General features: G+C 42.1%; 1 protein-coding gene across 1 annotated transcript in view; it reads right to left on the bottom strand.

The window, feature by feature from the left end:
* Positions 1–1294: 1294 nt before the first annotated feature.
* MAPRE1 (microtubule associated protein RP/EB family member 1) overlaps positions 1295–18787 on the bottom strand; it is a 29769-nt gene continuing 12276 nt past the window's right edge. Inside the window, exons 3-7 of the mRNA XM_065892007.1 lie at positions 15280–15425; positions 13370–13577; positions 9416–9537; positions 4715–4867; positions 1295–3042 (exon numbers count right to left, since the gene is read on the bottom strand). Coding sequence (XP_065748079.1) covers positions 2986–3042; positions 4715–4867; positions 9416–9537; positions 13370–13577; positions 15280–15425 — 686 coding nt within the window. The 3' untranslated portion in view covers positions 1295–2985. The remainder of the gene's footprint in view (positions 3043–4714; positions 4868–9415; positions 9538–13369; positions 13578–15279; positions 15426–18787) is intronic.

Genomic DNA, 18787 nt, shown 5'->3' with positions numbered 1-18787 from the left:
AGCACCCAGTGAGGGAGGCACTGCAGCCAACACCATCATCCCTGTTTAGCAGGTCAGAACAAGAAAAGGGATCAATTAGCTCAAAAGTCACAAAGCTAGGAGGGACCTACAAGGACTCCAATCTGCTATCCCCCCTGCCAGAATCAGACTTGAACTTGCAGACATAAATGTTAGGCCAAAAAGTACAGGTCTGAGGACTACATTAAGCCCCGGTCACCTGAGGTATACAGTAAAATGCAGATTTCTAATCTCCTGACTCAGAATTTCTGGGATTGGACTTTAGAAATGAATGTCAATCAAGTTCTACAGGTGATTCTGAAGCCCATCAGTTTGAGGACCACCAGCACGAGTGAATCCTAAATCCAGCCATCTGTTTACCTATACTGCATACAACACAGAAATTGCCAAGCAAACCAAGCAGCTTATTCAAGTTCACCGCACCAGTGACCTAACCTGAATTAGAAGACTGTGTGCCTCAGCCTGAAGAGTCAGGCCAATGGACTTACTAGGTCAGAGATACACACAGTTAACAGCTTCACTCCTCCCAAGGTAACGTCTCAGCTGACATTACCCAAAATTATCTTCGCAAACTCCATGCACTCCTGGAGGTATCCTCTTGTAAATTACAAACACATGTGGTTTCCAATTCCTTCTTGAAGATGTGTAACATTTTAAGGAAGGTTTCATACCGTTAACTTCTACAGGAAGTCACGTGGGTGTAACCCTAGTCAAAATCATCAAGTTGGGTTTACAGAGCATCCATAATTGTGGTGGGTACCCTAAAGATCATATAGAAAACTACCTTCTGACCATTTAACTTTCTTTTATACTGAAAATGGCAGCACGTCGCCTTCTGAACTCGTTTCTTACAGCACAGAATTTTAAAAGGGAAGAAAAATGGTGATGACTTCAGGTTACAGATTGACTGTGTTCACTGCCTTTGAAACATACTTTCAGGAAAAAAAAGTATTGCCGCATGGTATCCACCAAGCTCTGTCCTATATACCTCTGGAGGAAACAGCCTGAAAAGGTTTCACAGTAGCTAGGCCAAACCCTGGACTTCTGAAAGACCTCTCACAGTAACATGAGAGTGTGAAACAGCAGGAGGCTGAGAAATGTACTGTGAAGAATGGAGAAAAAAAGAAACAGCCTTACAAATAAGCACATTTGAAAGAAAAAAAAAACAGTGAAGGATTTCAAAAGATCAGTCCTAATTTAAGAAGGAAGCGTGGGTACCTCATCATTTGAACCTAAAATAATATACCCAGGGCAAGACAAATTTCAGAAGACATGACACTCTTGAAATACAGAATTTTATTTAGAAACTGTTTAAAGTAGCAAAAAACCCTGTCAAGACAGACCAGGTGGAAAATGGGTTCCCAATAAAATGGAATTTTAGGGCAACAAAAGTCTAAAAGGCCACAAAAGAGAAATAGCACCACTGTTATTTGAACAATGGCTAGTTACTTGCATTTTTTGGCATTGTTAATCACTGAATCTGGGTTTTCCTCTGAATTCCACACAGAGCATGCACTACACAACAATTTTATCATAAAATACCTGCTTGCTACACACATTTTAGGACAAGCTACCACCAGAAACAAATCAATACAAATACATCAGGGGCAGAACAATCTCAGTAGTGGGTAACACATTTTGCAGAATTCTGCCGAACAAAGGAACTGAATAGGCTGTGGGCAAAGCAAATGAGGGAGTTAAGGAATGAAATATTTTAAATATTAATAATTAACTCAGACATGGTACTGTATTTTCTGCAAAAGAAAATTAACATTTAGTAACACGCTAACATTTTTATCTCCGAAGAGATTAGTGCACTGGCAAAGTATTCCGATAACAGTGGAGGGCTGTGGACAGCAGGTACCGAAAACACCCAGCCTTGCAGATCCCAAGGTAGCAGTGGCCTTCCTTCACTGATCACTCCCTTTGCCAGAGGTCCAGAAAGAACTTGCAGCACGATCACCTGCCTGCTGAACTTCCACTCTAAGCAGCAAACTTCAAGGAGCCAAAGAGGAGTCCCCAGTGGGCAAGGGGAGCAGAGAAGAGAAACACGTTAAATGTAAACTTAAAAGACAGTAAAACGGGACACAACCCCCATTCAAATCCCAGAGATGCGGGCAAGTCCCCAAAAGTAGTTGTTAGATTTAAAAACTGGACACACCTCATTTCAAAAAAAAAAAAAAAAAACAACAACAACAAAACACAGTACATAGAAATATCAGGGATAACTGGAAAAATCACCAGAGAAATGTTCTATGAAAATCAAGCTCTTCGACTCAACACGTCTCAGGGCTGAAACACACCCCTCTATTCATCCAGGCAACAATGCCTCTTGCTTCTTATCAGGGATGCAACTGGTCAAGGACACTAAATGGCTTTACAAAGCAACTTTTCAAACTTTCCTTTTGGGCCAAGGTCTGGGCCTATGAGGATCAGGCAGCCCCGTGAGGGCTGGGAACAGCAGGTCCTGAAGGTTCCAGGTTCTGGCCCTTCCTTCCCAGACACAATGTCAAACACACAGAAGCTCCTGTCACGTTACATTTTACATTTTGAAATATGGAAGCATCTTTTAAATACTCTTAAGGCATTTATTTATTAAAACGTTCTCTGTCAAGATTTCACATTAGCTTAAAATTCAAACCAGTCTTTACACTTCTCTACTGAGGTCTCCCCCTTCTCCAGCCATCAGTGCTACCAGCATCCACACAGTGAGCCCCACGGTCAGCCTCTTTGTTCCCTGGGTGAACCAACTAGATGTTAATACTGCTCTGCTACAAGGTAAAAGCTCCTAACTCAAACTTATTGGAAAAGGAGTGAAACTTCTGCAAAGTGCACTTTAAGAAGAGGTACTTTTTGCTTATGAAAAGAAACCAGTGAGTCCTCTAAGAATAATAAAAGGGAATATTTTACAGTTAAGCACATGATTTGGAGTGAAGAATTCGGATGATGCTCAGCTGGTCCAGGCTGTTAATACTCTTCTTGTTCCTCCTGCGGGCCCCCTTCATCAGGTATCACGAAGCCTTCCTGAAATGGGAAAATGAGGGGGAAAGCTATTACTCAACGCTGAATGAAAGATCAGTTTCTACTGCGGGTTCACTTTCCTCATATTTAAAGCCTCTCAAAGTCAACGGTCCGTCCTGTCTTTACCACACACGTGGCATTTAATGGCACAAGGCCAAGTGACCACTATTTTATTAGGCAGTGGAATCACATCCCACAGAAGGCAAAAACTGAGCACAAATTTACTCTCAATCTTTCAGGGGTGATGGATGTGTACACTGTCTTGATTATGGTGATGATCTCACACATCAAGTTGTACTTAAATATGTGCAGTTCGTTATGTCAATAAAGTTGTTTAAGAAAATTTACCCTCAAAAATCCCTGAAGTCAGCATAATGCTGCCATACCATCTCCGCTCAATAAACTGTCCATACAGCCAGCTTTTCCTTCATTCATTCTTTTGCCTGCACTTAGGAACCATGCACACATGCTACTGCAGGTGTTGTGGGTGTTCTGTTTACCCAAAACACCCACAACACACATAATAGCTGCAAGGCTGAGCCAACATCAGAAGCATGGGAAAACATCACACCCATGGCTCCCACCTCAAACTTACTCCAGGGCATCTGGCATGTGCTAATGGCCACAATGCCGTAAGAATTTAGACTTCCCCTTCAACCCCCATCTTTTTTTTAACTAAATATCTATGGCTAAATTTACTTAAGCTATGACTCTACTAAAATAATACTCAGACTAGATCGAGGACACCTATACCTTCAACCCCTTTGTTTGTATTATCTGGCACAGAGCAAGCCCGAAATAAGGATTTATTGAACAAATTATCAACTTTTCAGTCATGTGTCTTAATCCCCCCAAATTCACTTGATATGTTTAGAGCACACTGTTAGTAACAGCATTAATGCTGCCTTATATTTGTATACTGCCACATACTACGAAACACGTAGACATATTCTGTAGTTTGATCCTAAAGACCTTGCTAGGCATGCAGAAGAATTATAAATAATTGCAGCCATTAAACAGTGGACACAGCAAGATGTCAAATCCTAAATCTAGGGAAAATCAGTTTTCCTTGCTCCGCTAACACAGCATGATTAATATCAGCAGATTTGGCTGTGTAATACACATGGATCCCAAGAAACTTGACCACAAAGCACTTTGGGGAAATAGGAACCAGATACACTCTAGGTTGAGAGGAAAGAGGTACACTCTGACAGCTGTGGGCAGCAGACATCAAATAGGGGTCATGTGCCTGGTTCTCCAGGGCACGCCTAGGGCCCTATTAAAAAGAAGGCAGCACCTCAGGCTGAGGGGTCCAAGCTGAAAGGGGTGGAGTGGGGATAGCGGGGTTAAGAGCACCTCGTGGCACTCATGACCTATCAGTGGTCACAAACTACAGAAGCAGGGCAGCCAGCCACCTGAGTGTCCTATGCCTGCCTCAAAGGCTCACAGACCTCAAGGCAGAGGCTGAAGCTGGGCAGAGGTGCCCTCTCTGGCTGACTTTAAGGGTCAAAGATGAAGTCTTTTTTTTTTTTTAAAAGATGAAGTCTTTTGATGAATGTTATGCTGAAACACAGCAAGCATCAGTACCGAGTTTGCCGAAACCAACCAGAAAAGATATTTCTATCTTCTCTTAGGAGGCAAAATGGCAAGAAAATATCCTCATGTCAACACGTACATCTGTGGCATAGAGAATGTCCACAATCCTCTGCAATACAGGGTTGTTTTCCCCCTCGTTCTCCTGGCAAATCAATTCAATGTTCCTTAGCTTTCCAAAGTAGAAATCTCTCTCTTTCTCCAAGTCTTCGACGGTAAGTTTCAATACGTTGACCTGCACAAAACATTAGAAAGGGTTAGACACCTGGCATTCATGCACCAACAGCACATCAGATAAACTTCTAACCCAAAAGGAGATGTGGGCTTTCATCAAACTCTCTAACTAGGACAAAACCCCACTTTAGTTTAATGTCGATTTTCTGCAGCCCCAGATAAATAACATGGGCTTGTTCATGGCACCCTGACTGTAACAATTTCCAGGAAAGGACAGGCTATATCATGGAACATGCAGGAACTTCTCAGGGACTAAGACAAGATCAAAGAGAAAAACCCACGGGAGCCTGAGACAAATACAGAAGCAGAATCCACAACCTGGCCCAGCAGAGTGGCTGCCCATCATATACTGAGTCCTTACCAGGGCACTTTGTCAATCAAGTTCAGGTCTTTCTGCAAGTTGAAGTCAATGGTAAGAGAAGGTCTGGTCCAAGGGAGCAGGGTAGAAATGATAAGCCAGGAGGGGAAAACTATCTAAAGATGACTAATACTAGCCAAAGACAGCTAGCACTGAGGCAGGCCTGGGCATGGAAACTCAATGGTTCTTTCTCCCCCCAATATGTTGGGGCTAGGGGGCGATCCATGACTCAAGAGAAAAGCATCCTCTGATGAGAGGGTCCCTGCATCACTCTCTCTCCCAAGAGAGTTTCAAAAGGGAGAGAAGACAGCAGAGGCAGGGAGCAGACCCCACCACATTCCACCGCTAGCTCCCCTGAGCATCCTGTCAGCTCACACCACTTGTGCTGCAGGATCCTCCAGGAGCCCCACTGAGGGACTCTAATTGCCACAAAGGGGCAATGAAGAAATAAATCTCAGTGCTTGTGCCAGGACTCTATCCAGCCACAAGTAATAGAAGTCGTAACAACTCTCACAGCCCTTTGTGTATTTTAAGCACAGTATGTCTTCGTTCCGGTATACTCAAATCTATAATGTGAATTCAATTTAACTCTCACTGAATGCAAAACACACGGCATAGGGTGCAGCATGAAATCCTCACAGGCCTTACAGGCTAGGGCCCCGTGGAAGGCCGAGCCAGGGAATCAAAGGTGCAGCTGCTGAGAACAATTTGGGTAGCAGGGAATTCTGAGAGCCAGAAACACCAGTGAAATCTAGTCTACCTTCTGAACTTCTAGCTGCAAAAACAAGGAAACAGCTTATCCAGCTTCCCTGATGAAGAAGCCAGACCCAACCGAAGGGATCAAATCCTGTCCCTTCGTAACTTGCAGTTGAGAAGCATCCAGAGATGATCCAGAAGCAGGTGACTGGAACCACCAGGACCATTCTGTCAAAGACTTAATTTCAATGTTCAACATCAAGGGCCTGAAAAGACCAAACTAGAATCAAGGTTCTAGACACCCTCTCACTATTCCTTTAGCAACCACAGAAATCACTTTTAAAAATAACTGAAAGGATTTCCCTGGCAGTCCAGTGGTTAAGACTCCGTGCTTCCAATGCAGGGGGCATGGGTTCGATCCCTGGTGGGGGAACTAAGATCCCACATTCCGCACGGCCAAAAAATAATCAAAAAAAAAATTTTTTTACTAAGTAAAAATAATTGAAAGTTTCAGTAAAGTACTAACACTACCTAGTCACCGGCAAAACGAAATCATCCATCTGCCCCCACCCTCCCCACCCCTGCTTTAACTGCTATTTGTTGCCTTTCCTTAAACTATCAGTCACTCCCAAAGTGGAGTGAGTACAAGAAGGGGACAAAAGGGCAAGAGTAGACTATCCCCAGTAGTGGAAGCTGCCTTGGATCTTCAGCCCAAGGTCCATGAGCCAGGGAAGAGGCCTTCTAGTCACAAGAGAAGGAAAGAGAAGTCAAAACAGCTTCACGAGGCACGGTGGCTTGGAATCCATCTGTACACACACGTTACACTAGTGCCTCCCTCACAAACCCACTGAACACTTCTCTGGCCTACAAATCAGCAAGGGCACCAGAACCCAGCCAGATAGGTCCCACCCACAAGGCCAAAGCAGCAGCCCTCCTTGACATCACTCAATAACTATGAATCCACAAGAAACAACACGCATAGACTTAAGTCATCAGCTTTCACTTGGCACTCCTCTAACTGCTTATTTATAAGGTTATTAAAAATCTGTGGCTAGTAATCAGCGTCACTCTTAGAACACTCTCTTATAGTTAAGTAACAGCTGTAACCTAAGAAGCCCAAGGAGAACGCTTTGGGCCTGCACTGGCCAATAAGGTAGCTATGAGCCACATGTGGTGTTTTGAGCCCTTGAAATGTGGCCAGTGCAATTGAGACAGGCTGTAAAGATCAAACACACACTGATTACAAAGACTTAGTACAATGTTCAAATGTAAAACATCTCACTGATAATTATTTGCAATGATCACATGTCAGAATGCTAATATTTTAGATATATTGGGTAATGTGTTATTTGAATTAATCTAACCTGTTTCTTGTTACTCTTTTCAATGTGGCTACCAGAAAACTTGAAGTTCTATATGTGCCTCACATTTCTGGTTTACATTCTATTTCTACTGAACATCAGTGCTTTGGACTAAAATCAACTAAAAGAACATTTCTCCAGGATGACTTAACAGTGTGGAATCACTGCAGATCTCCCAAAGTTTATGAACACCACAAGGTAATTTATGTAGAATACACTGTTCTCCTCTTAGCCCACCAAGCCCATGTGGCTCTACTTTCCCCACATCAGTCGTGTCCCCCAGACCTCCACACCTTTATCAAGGGTCACCACTTCAAATACTTTCAGGGTTAGAGACATCATGTAAATGAGCCATGGGAGTCAGTAACAAGTTGTGCTCAGGACTTCGGCAACCTGGAAATCCTTCATATTAAAAAAAATAATAATAAAAATCAAAACCCTGTTCAGGCCAAACAAATCAGTTCTGAGGCAGGGCTGGACCAGCTGGCTGTGAGCTGGGTCCAAACCTCAACTCAGGCTATTTAACCTCTCCAAGCCTCACTGTCCTCTGTAACACTTCACACAGCTGCTGCAAAAATGAAAGAAAATGCTTAGAAGAGCACTGGCGCTCACACTCTAAAAATGGCAGTTTTGTTTTTGCTATTAACAGTTGTGTGTTTCACCAAAAAAAATCTAACTCCTATGAACTTTTAAAACATACTTCAGAACCTATTTCACTCTATCAAGCCCATAGACAAGAACCATGACGATCACAACTGTCTTTCATCCACTGCCATTTACCCCATTTATCCCAAACACCCTTCCAGGTACTTGGCAAAACATCAGCTCATGAAATCCGCTCAACTACCGTGACCAAAGTATTAGCCCCATTGCATACGAGGCAGTGAATTCGGAGAGGTTAACTGACTTGCCCCAAGTAGAAGTTAAGTGGCAGAGCCAGGATGCGCCCCAAATCTATGCAACCCAAAGTCAGTGCTCCCTCACACCAGACACCAGTTGAACAGCAGTCCCATGGAACCTACTGCATCTTCTCCTGGAGAGCACAAGGCCAACCCAGTGCTGGCTGCCAGGCCTCGGCAATGACACCTCTTTACCCTATTTCTCACTGAGACTGCTTCCTGTGTACACCTGTGCCTGGACACCAACAGTTACAGGGAAGGCTCCTTATTCTCCAGGACTTATGCACTCACAGTGACAGTGCCCACAGGGTGCTTGAGGCTGCCACAACAATGGGGATGGTGACCCAGTCACTTCCACGCTCCCAAGGCACCTGTGACCATGAGGCACACACAAATCAAAGAATAAAAAAAAACAAATGTGATCTTTGAGCAGGCTTTTGTGTCCTGATTTCCTAGAAGTATGATCTGGGTCACAAGAGCTTCTAGATTAAAGTGAGGCCATTTCCTCCAGGCTTTAGGACTTGGCTTTTAAAAGGAAAGTAAAAGGGTTCAATCCCAAAGTCACAGGAATCACAGAGCATCCTTGATTTTAAATCTGGAATTAATCAAGAGAATCATCCAAAAGCAAACAAATAAAACTGTAAGAATTAGTGAGAAAATGTCTAAAAGTCTAAAATTTGTTCTGATCTACAGAGACCTCTCCCAAGTACCTTCAGGATATTTAATCCTGAAGACGTTTCAAATCATCGACCTATTAAGAACAGAAAAGCAATAGGCTTTGCATACCAGTTCCACTCTCAACTTGATACTCTAGTGGCCCAGGATTTCAGCAGAGAGACTGCGGAATCTTTTTTTAAATTATCATTTAGAAGGGAAATCTATCTTTTGTCAGAGCCAAAATTCAGGAGACATTCTCCGAATCCCACAGAACCCTGACAGCGTTCCAAAGACTTTCAACAGGGTTCCACCGTATGGGCAGGTTTCCAAACAGACATGGGTTTCTAACAGAAATAGATGTAACAGCGCTCAAAAATGCCGGGTCCCTCTCTCTTCCATCATCACCTCCAGGCTCGCAGTGCCCACCAGCTCCAAAGTGCTCACACGTGTCATGAAGACTGCTTTGGTATGCACACAAGGCAGGTCTTCCCACAAGAACACGGACAAGCCTCCCTGGTCAGGGCAGCAAGCACCTTTCCCCCAAGGTGGCTCCTGTCTTGGACACAAGAGGTGCCTACCTGCTGCATCAATTCGGCTGCTTCGTCATCCCCGTTCCCCACACCAGGATTCTTCCGCACCACGCCCGGGCCAGCCTTAGGGGTTGCAGTAGTTCTGTGTGTTGCAATGGGCCTCTGTGGAGCTAAGAGGAGCAGAGTTGTTTTTTTTTTTTAAGAGGAGAAATTTCAAGACAAAAAAGAACCCACCAGACAACAAAAGGAGGCTGTGACCAACTGCCCTCCACAGCTATGCAGTGAGGAGACCCAACAGAGAGAGCCCAGCATGCAAGACTGCACCCCATGTTTGCCCAAAGTGGTTTTTCATCCTGGCAGCACATTTAAGTACCAATTTTAGCCACGATCTTTCGTGCTGGGAATAAGTCCTTTGGCATGGCCTTTTTTCCGCTGGGGTGGACAGGACTATCATCTGAAAGAGGCAAAGTCATCCTGGTACATACAGATGATCTACCTTAACCCAGCTCCAACCACATCCACAGACAGGGCAGCTTTATGAAGCAAAGGAAAACTTCAGACCAGGAGCTCACAATCCCAGCTGTCGTGGGGTGCCCACAATTCCCCATCTGGAAAGTAAGGTGCCTCCTAACTCAGAACCTCAGGCTCCTTGGATTGGGAAGATGAGGGGGTAGAGCCTGCTTTGACCACTAATGACTTCAAAACCCCATCCTGCTTCCCTTTTGAAAGGTGTTTAGAAGGGTTAGGAGAGAAAAGCAGCACACTGACTAGTACTTAAAGATCTCTCTCAGTATGAATGGCCAAAGCAGACAAAGACGAGGAAAAAGCGACAAGGAGCCAATCTATCTCCAAGTTAAAATAATTAAGAATAATCAAGAATGGGCTACCGCAAGGTAAATTTATCATTCCTGATTTTATTCATTCAGCAAGTATTTTGTAAAGCTTGTACATTATGCCAGGCTTAAAAATATCTCATTTTCCTGACATCCCAAACTGTTCAATAACCATCAGGCCTTTCACCCACAGTAACAGGCATTTCCGCTGGAGGATCTCTAGCACATGCTTAACCTGAAGACTAAATACTTAATGCAAGTCTCCACATGCCTGTTAGCAGCATCTGAAACATGAAATGCACAGGGTTATCTATGCAGTTCCCCATTCTAAGAAGCTAAAGAATAAAAGTACTCAATATTTGGAGAAATCTGAACCCTCATATACTCTGCTGATGGGAAAATAAAATGATTCAGTCACTTTGGAAAACTGTCAGGTAGTTCTGTCAAAGGTTAAACACAGAGTTACCATATGACCCAAGAATTCTGCTCCAAGAGTATATATTCTTGGAGACAACCCTCAGAATGGGAGAAAATATTTGCAAATGAAGCAACTGACAAAGGATTAATCTCCAAAATTTACAAGCAGCTCATGCAGCTCAGTATCAAAAAAACAAACAACCCAATCCAAAAATGGGCAGAAGACCTAAACAGACATTTCTCCAAAGAAGAGATACAGATTGACAACAAACAAATGAAAGAATGCTCAACATCATTAGAGAAATGCAAATCAAAACTACAATGAGATATCACCTCACACCAGTCAGAATGGCCATCATCAGAATATCTACAAACAATAAATGCTGGAGAGGGTGTGGAGAAAAGGGAATCTTGCACTGTTGCTGGGAGTGTAAAATGATACAGCCACTATGGAGAACAGTATGGATGTTCCTTAAAAAACTAAAAACAGAACTACCATATGACCCAGCAATCCCACTACTGGGCATATACACTGAGAAAACCATAATTTAAAAAGAGTCATGAGGCTTCCCTGGTGGCACAGTGGTTGAGAGTCCGCCTGCCAATGCATGGGACACAGGTTTGTGCCCCGGTCCAGGAAGATCCCACATGCCATGGAGCGGCTAGGCCCGTGAGCCATGGCCACTGAGCCTGCACGTCTGGAGCCTGTGCTCCACAACGGGAGAGTCCACAACAGCGAGAGGCCCATGTACCGCAAAAAAAAAAAGTCACGTACCACAATGTTCATTGCAGCTCTATTTACAATAGCCAGGACATGGAAGCAACCTAAGTGTCCACTGACAGATGAATGGATAAAGAAGATGTGGCACAAATATACAATGGAATATTACTCAGCCATAAAAAGAAACGATATTGAGTTATTTGTAGTGAGGTGGATGGACCTAGAGTCTGTCCTACAGAGTGAAGTCAGAAAGAGAAAAACAAATGCTGTATGCTAACACATATATATGGAATCTAAAGAAAAAAAAATGGTTCTGAAGAACCTAGGGGCAGGACAGGAGAAAAAACACAGACGTAGAGAATGGACTTGAAGACACGGGGAGGGGGAAGGATAAGCTGGGACGAAGTGGGACAGTGGCATGGACTTAAACATACTACCAAATGTGAAATAGATAGCTAGTGGGATGCAACCGCATAGCACAGGGAGATCAGCTCGGTGCTTTGTGACCACCTAGAGAGGTGGGATAGGAAGGGAGGAGATATGGGGATATATCTATATTTATAGCTGATTCACTTTGTTATAAAGCAGAAACATACCATTGTAAAGCAATTATACTCCAATAAAGACGTTAAAAAAATTTTTTTTAAAAAAAAGAGTATATACTCTTGGATATATACCCCAAGAGAAAACATACGCCCACACAGAAACTTGTATATGAATGGTCATAGCAGCATTGTTCGTAAAAGCTAAAAACTGAAAAGAACTCAAATCACCATCAACTGATGAATAAATAAAATATGCTACAACCATACAATAGAATGTTATTTAGCCATAAAAAGGAATGGAGTACTGATATATGATACAATACGGATGAACCTTGAAAACATTATGCTAAATGAAAGAAGCCAGACACAAAAGACTATGTATTCTATAATCCCACTCAGAAATGTTCAGAATAAGTAAATCCATAGACAGAGAGTGGATTAGTAGTTGCCTAGGATTGGCAGGGAGGGAGGAGAGTTGGGGGAAAATGGGAAGTGACTGCTATTAAGCACACATGAGGTTTCTTCTGGGGGGTAATGAAAATGTTCTAAAACTGATTATGGCAATAGTAGAACACACCTATGAATGTACTAAAAACCATTCAATTGTATACTTTAAATGGGTGAATTGTATGGTAAGTGAATCAGAGCCCAATAAAGCTATCAAAATTACAAAGTACTCAATGTCCCTCTCTACCTACCAGACGGATCAGCCTCTCTCAAGGTACTACACGACTTTAACTAACGTTCGTGCCACATTCTGAGGAGGAGTTAGCATCTGCAGAACATCCATCCTGCCCCAAAGTATATGTTCTGTGAGTGAACTACTGCAAACAATTTGGGGAAACCTACCAGGACAAGACTTTTAAAGAAAGTGTCTAAAAACAGCCTCCCCCTGACTCCTAGATTCTGCTGGCAGCACAGAACTTAGCACTCTAGGGACGGCAGGGAAGGCGTGAGTAAGCACAGGAAGCTGGTCTGCAGACAGAACAATGACACAGAGCCAAGAGCAGTCCCCAAGAGACCTAGAAAGCTCCTTCAGTTCCTGGGAGTTCAGGTATGGTTGCAACTTCCCATCTGAGGGCTCTAAGATGAAATGCCCTTGTGTTCAAATGAACCTCTTTTACATGAGCTAACCTGAGGGACGTCTATTCCAACTAAAATGTGTTGGCCAAATCGATACAGTAACTCATTCAGGCCTCAAGAACAGCCCTCTAGGGGCAAGTACTGAAATTCCCCTTTTACAGAGGAGGAAACAGCAGGGTAGAGGTGAAGTGATTACACAGGACTCCAGAGATCTAAGAACAAACACAGGGCCCTGATGCCACAATCCATGCCTCGGCCATGTGGCTGGGCTCATGCTCTTTAAGCTCCCTAAGCCTACGGCTACCCAAACCCTTCTGACTATAAGAATGAATGTATTTGGAAATGGTATTTTTTGTGTGGGGGTTTTTGGGGTTTTTTTGGTTTGTTTGTTCGTTTGTTTTACCTGCACTGCTAGAGCTGAGAGGTTTCTTCGGTTTGTTCAGAGCTGGAGCAACAAGGGAAGGGGCCACTGCAGTTTCTTGACCTTGTCTGGCAGCTACAGGGTCATAGTCTTTCCCATCATAGTTTGCATCAAAAAACTTCTTGAACCACTGAACGAATTCAAAATTGTCCTGAAACTTTCCTTTTACTAATTTGTCCACAGGAATTATCTGCAGAGAAACAAAAGACTATTTAGCCCAAAGCAAGAAGAAGCTTCTGTCAAGCATCAAACATGTCCATCAAATCAGTATAAAGCTCTGCCAAAGGAGAAAAAAATATTTTAGAGGCAAGAACTAAGTGCTAAGTAAGCCCCTGGAAGTTTGTAGAGCAAGTTTCATTCAATTTGCCTTCCACAGAGAACTTAACAACAGCCAGTCCCCCTCCAAGTCCATCAAAAGAAATCAGAAATGCAAAAGAAACAAGTATCATACATTAAGTCACATATACACATCCAAACACATCCTAAGATATGTCATTCCACTGTAAAGAGTAAAGCTCCCATGGAACTTGCACGGCCACGGTGCCTGTCACAAGGTATGAAATCCAGAGCACAAACTAACCACAGGCATCCACGATGAACTGTGCTAAAAAAAATTCTGTCTTAAAAATAGGTCAATGTACGGAATCAGTCCTGGGATAGACTTCTACAAAATGGTATGTTTTTCAAGTAATTCCAGTCCTATTAAACATACTTCAAAGGACCTGTAAGTTTTTTATTGTACAAGAATACTGTGTTATCAGGTATTACTTCAAATGGTGGGACTGCTGGCCACAGCTTAATTATCTTTTAACTCTTCAAGGATTCCAGTTACAATCTGAACTATATCCACCCATCTGAGCAAATAATTTTTTTTAAATTTCTCTGTGTGATACTGAAACATTTACAAATAAAATGTTATGTCTGTAACTCACTTCAAAATAATCCACGAGTACAGGGGGAGGGGTAGAGGTATACATGAAACAAAATTGGCCCTGAGTTGATAATCACTGAGGTACATGGGAGATCACTGCACTATTCTAACTTATATACTTCAAAAATTTTCCTTATTCAAAAAAATAAATTCCATAAAAAGAAAAATTACTGCATATAATAAGCTACACCTAGTTTAAACTATGCCTGATAACTAAACGATATTCTTCCAACACAAATGTGTATTTTATATATTGTACAGAGACAAAACTAAAAAATAAGACTGATTTCAAAGTAAATAAAAACCAGATACAGCAGTAAGATAATCAGGGGACGATTACAAGCTTTACTAAAAAAAATGCCCCCCCCCAAATGGCTTAAAGGATAAGCCCTTCTAATGGGGGGAAACTACTTAATTTTGCAATAATTTGTTATCTACTAAAACAAAGCTATTTACCCTAATGAAGCCTCGTGGTCTGTGTTTCTGGTAGCTTCAAATAACCTTGGGAGCAAAAGGGAACATTCCAGCACCTGCCAGCCATCTTCTTTGTACTTTACTATAAAAATCAAGTACTTCTAGAATCTTCTCTATTAGAGCTACTTATTCTACCATATGGTATGCTTTACAGAAGTAAATTCAGAGATTAAACGAGTTAGACCTCAGACTTATAGAGATTAAACAGTAATAAAATTTTTTTTAAAAATCATGGGTAGAGATTTACAGATTGATTTTTCAGACAGTTACCAACTTCATAATGAAGAAAGAAGACCGTAAGGGAACCGGGGGTAGGAGAGCAGAGGGAAACTTTGCTCCCAGTAAATTCTGTTAACTGGAGAAAAGATAACCATATAAACTGGGAAAAGAAAAACAAAAATGTCCAAAGTCATGGCCCAGAATCTGTATCCTTAGTAATTACCACTAGTTAAGAAACACCCTAAATGAAAGAATAAAGTTTACTTACTTTGTCAACACCCATCCTCTTAAAACCTGCTTGTAGTATTTTGAAGTTCTGGATGTATTCGTGTTCTAGCTTAGCTTGGAATTTCACTTTCTTCAAGGCAATGGAGCCAGGGAACAGCATGTCCATAAACTGACAATAGGCAGCCCCTGAATGAGTAACAGAAGAAAATACACACTAGGTCATTAAATGCAGTAGCTATTAAAGCAGCAGAGTGAAAATTTACCCAAACCTGCTTAACCCACTAAATTTTAAAAGTTGTGAAGTGGACCTACAAAACCCCAAAGCTTCATTACCACTTGACTTCGAAATTGGTAATAGGACTGTGGTTTTAGCTTGTAAGTTCTACAACGCACTTGCAACCTGGAACCCCATGATGAAAAGAGGAATGTTCCCATGAAATTTTAAAACTATTCTTTATAAGAAAACCAGCATGACAATAAAATGACAAATACAAAGAAAAATGAATGTCAGCGGGAGGAGGGATTTCCCCTGTATTTCAAAGATCCATCCTCTGACACAGGTTTAAAAAAAAAGTTTTTTCTAAGATGTTTGCCTCCCTGAGCTTTTTACATCTCTAAATAAACTTACCTATTATTTTATAAACAAAGTTGAACAGAAGACATTTTTGTGTTCCTCCATTTAAATTTTTTCAATCTTAAAGGCCACTATAAGAAATCATTGCATATATTTCATCTCATTTGCTCCCCAATTTCACTCCTTCCTCCACTTGCCCATTTTTATCCATCACCACCCCCAAAAGTGTTCTCTTGGCACTTAATATTTCCAGGAATGTTACTTCTCTAATGCCTACCAAAATACACTCTCCTAATACAGGGCAGGCTTCATGTGCACTTACTGCCCTTTCAGGAAAGGAGGCAAGAAATCCAGCGACTAAGCAACAGGTGTTCTGCAGAACGAGGCCGCCTTAATATGCATATTCAACTTATTTTACATCAGGCCAAACTGGTTCCCTGCCAGATCTGGCATAAACAGTGCCATTATCGTTATTTTTGGAAAGATACAAAGAAAGCAGAAGCATTTCAATGACCAGAGTGACATGCTTAGTAGAAAGGAGCACCAGAAAGTGAAAGCCTGATTCTTGAGGTGGCTATTTACTCATCCAACAGAAATATACTGTGGGAATTATGTACCAGGCAATGAATTAGCAATATTTATGCTTCTTAAAATGGAGGCACTGGGCTTCCCTGGTGGCGCAGTGGTTGGGAGTCCGCCTGCCAATGCAGGGGACACGGGTTCGATCCCTGGTCCGGAAAGATCCCACATGCCGCAAGAGCAACTAAGCCCATGCGCCACAACTACTGAGCCTGCACTCTAGAGCCCACGAGCCACAATTACTGAAGCCCAGGCACCACAACTACTGAAGCCCGCGCATCTAGAGCCCGTGCTCCGCAACAAGAGAAGCCACCGCAGTGAGAAGCCCGCGCACCGCAACGAAAAGTAGCCCCCGCTAGCCGCAACTAGCTAAAGCCTGCTCAGAGCAACGAAGACTCTACGCAGCCAAAAATGAATAAGTAAAGTAAATAAATAAATTTTAAAAAAATAAATAAATTAAATAAAGGAGATTTAAGTCATAATTTACCAATTGCAATGTACAGATCTGGTTTGGATCCTGATGCATACAAATCAACTTAAAACACACACACACAGAAGATAATCTATTAAGCATCTACACCCACAGCACTGCTTTACACCTGAAAGATATTCTTTCTGAACCAGCAAAATAATGTGCATTTACTAAAATCTCAGGCCATTTGCGGGACTTTCCATTCAAAACGGCAGTCATCTGCTTCTCAGAAAAAACCTGCTTGAAGAATGTTGTTCTTACTTTAGTGATAGAAGAATCCTTATAGCCATTATAAATGTAAAAACTGAGGACCAAAAACTGTGGCCAAAGACTACAGAGGCAAGAGACCAAGCTTAGAACCAGACCCCAGGTATCCTGACTTCCGGTCCATTGCTCTTTTCCATGTCATTATACACCATATTAGAACACCCTACCCTGGAATAAAGAAGCATTTCCTGAATCAAGGAAGAAAGAGGTATACCATGCTGCTACACTCTGACTGAAAAAGATTTAACAAAGAAAAACACTGAGACCCCACTAAAAATAGACAAAACTGGACAATTCACACAAAAAAATGTAAACAGCTGATAAACACATGGGGAGCCAACCTAAGGAAATGATTTTTTAAGAAATTATAGCCTGGCTGTCCAGTGGTTAGGACTCTGCACTTTCACTGCCGAGGGCCTGGGTTCAATCCCTGGTCAGGGAACTAAGATCCCACAAGCCATCAGTGCAGCAAAAAAAAAAAAAAAGTGAATTTAATAAAGTAATACCAATTTTTAAAAAATACAGCAAAGATTTACACATGAAACTTGTGTAACTTTATTTACAAGAGTAAAAAAATGGAAGCAACCTATATGTCCAAAAATAGGAGCAATCAATTACGTAATTTGCACACCATCACCTAAGAGAATATTATGCAAGCATTCAAAGCACATTTTTTTTAATTGTGGGGGGGAAGCTCAAGATTTAATATTACAAGAAAAAGCAAGATACAAAAACATATCTATAAAATGTCTTCATATATGTAAAAATATCCATCTTAATATATATGCATAGAAAAAAAAAGACTAGAAGAAAACACAATGTGGAGACTTCCCTGGTGGTCCAATGGTAAAGAATCCACCTTCCAATGCAGGGGACGTGGGTTCAATCCCTGCTCAGGGAACTAAGATCCCACATGCCACGGGGCAACTAAGCCCATTAGCCACAACTACTAAGCTTGCGTGCCTCAACGAGAGAGCCCGCGTGCCACAACTAGAAAGAAAACCCACATGCCACAACTAGAGAGACGCCCACGCAATGCAAGGAAAGATGCCGCATGTCTCAACGAAGATCCCACATGCCACAACTAAGACCTGATGCAGCCAAAAATAAATAAATTAAATATTATAAAATAGAAAGAAAACACAATGTATTAGATTAAACCATACAAAGTTATTGTTTTTTACATCAAAAATGATTGAACAGTGGCCATCTCTGGGGACTGGTACTGAATACATTCTATTTTTAAAATATTAATTATGTACTACAATGAATATTATTTTATAATCAAACACAAAAAAAGAAGGTAAATGTTTTTTACAAAGAAGTCTGTCAGCTGCTTTTTTACAAAAGGGCTCAAAACTCCTGGCCTGTAGATGTCTCAGCTTGTTTCAGAAGAGGTTAAAAGGGGCTTTCCTTCCAGTCTCTGCCTTAGTAACAAAGGCTGGCAACATAAGCAGGGTAAGAAGGGGACCCCTCAGGTCTTCCTTGGTGGTGCAGTGCTTGGCAATCCACCTGCCAATGCAGGGGACGTGGGTTCAATCCCTGCTCTGGGAAGATCCCACATGCCTCGGAGCAACTGAGCCCGTGCACCACAACTACTGAGCCTATGCTCTAGAGCCCGCGAGCCACAACTACTGAAGCCCGCATGCCACAACT

The sequence above is a fragment of the Phocoena phocoena genome, chromosome 15 (genome assembly GCF_963924675.1).
Source record: "Phocoena phocoena chromosome 15, mPhoPho1.1, whole genome shotgun sequence".
Classification (NCBI taxonomy): domain Eukaryota; kingdom Metazoa; phylum Chordata; class Mammalia; order Artiodactyla; family Phocoenidae; genus Phocoena; species Phocoena phocoena.
Note: the sequence above shows the minus strand (reverse complement) of the source record. Positions and strands in the feature narration are given on the sequence as shown.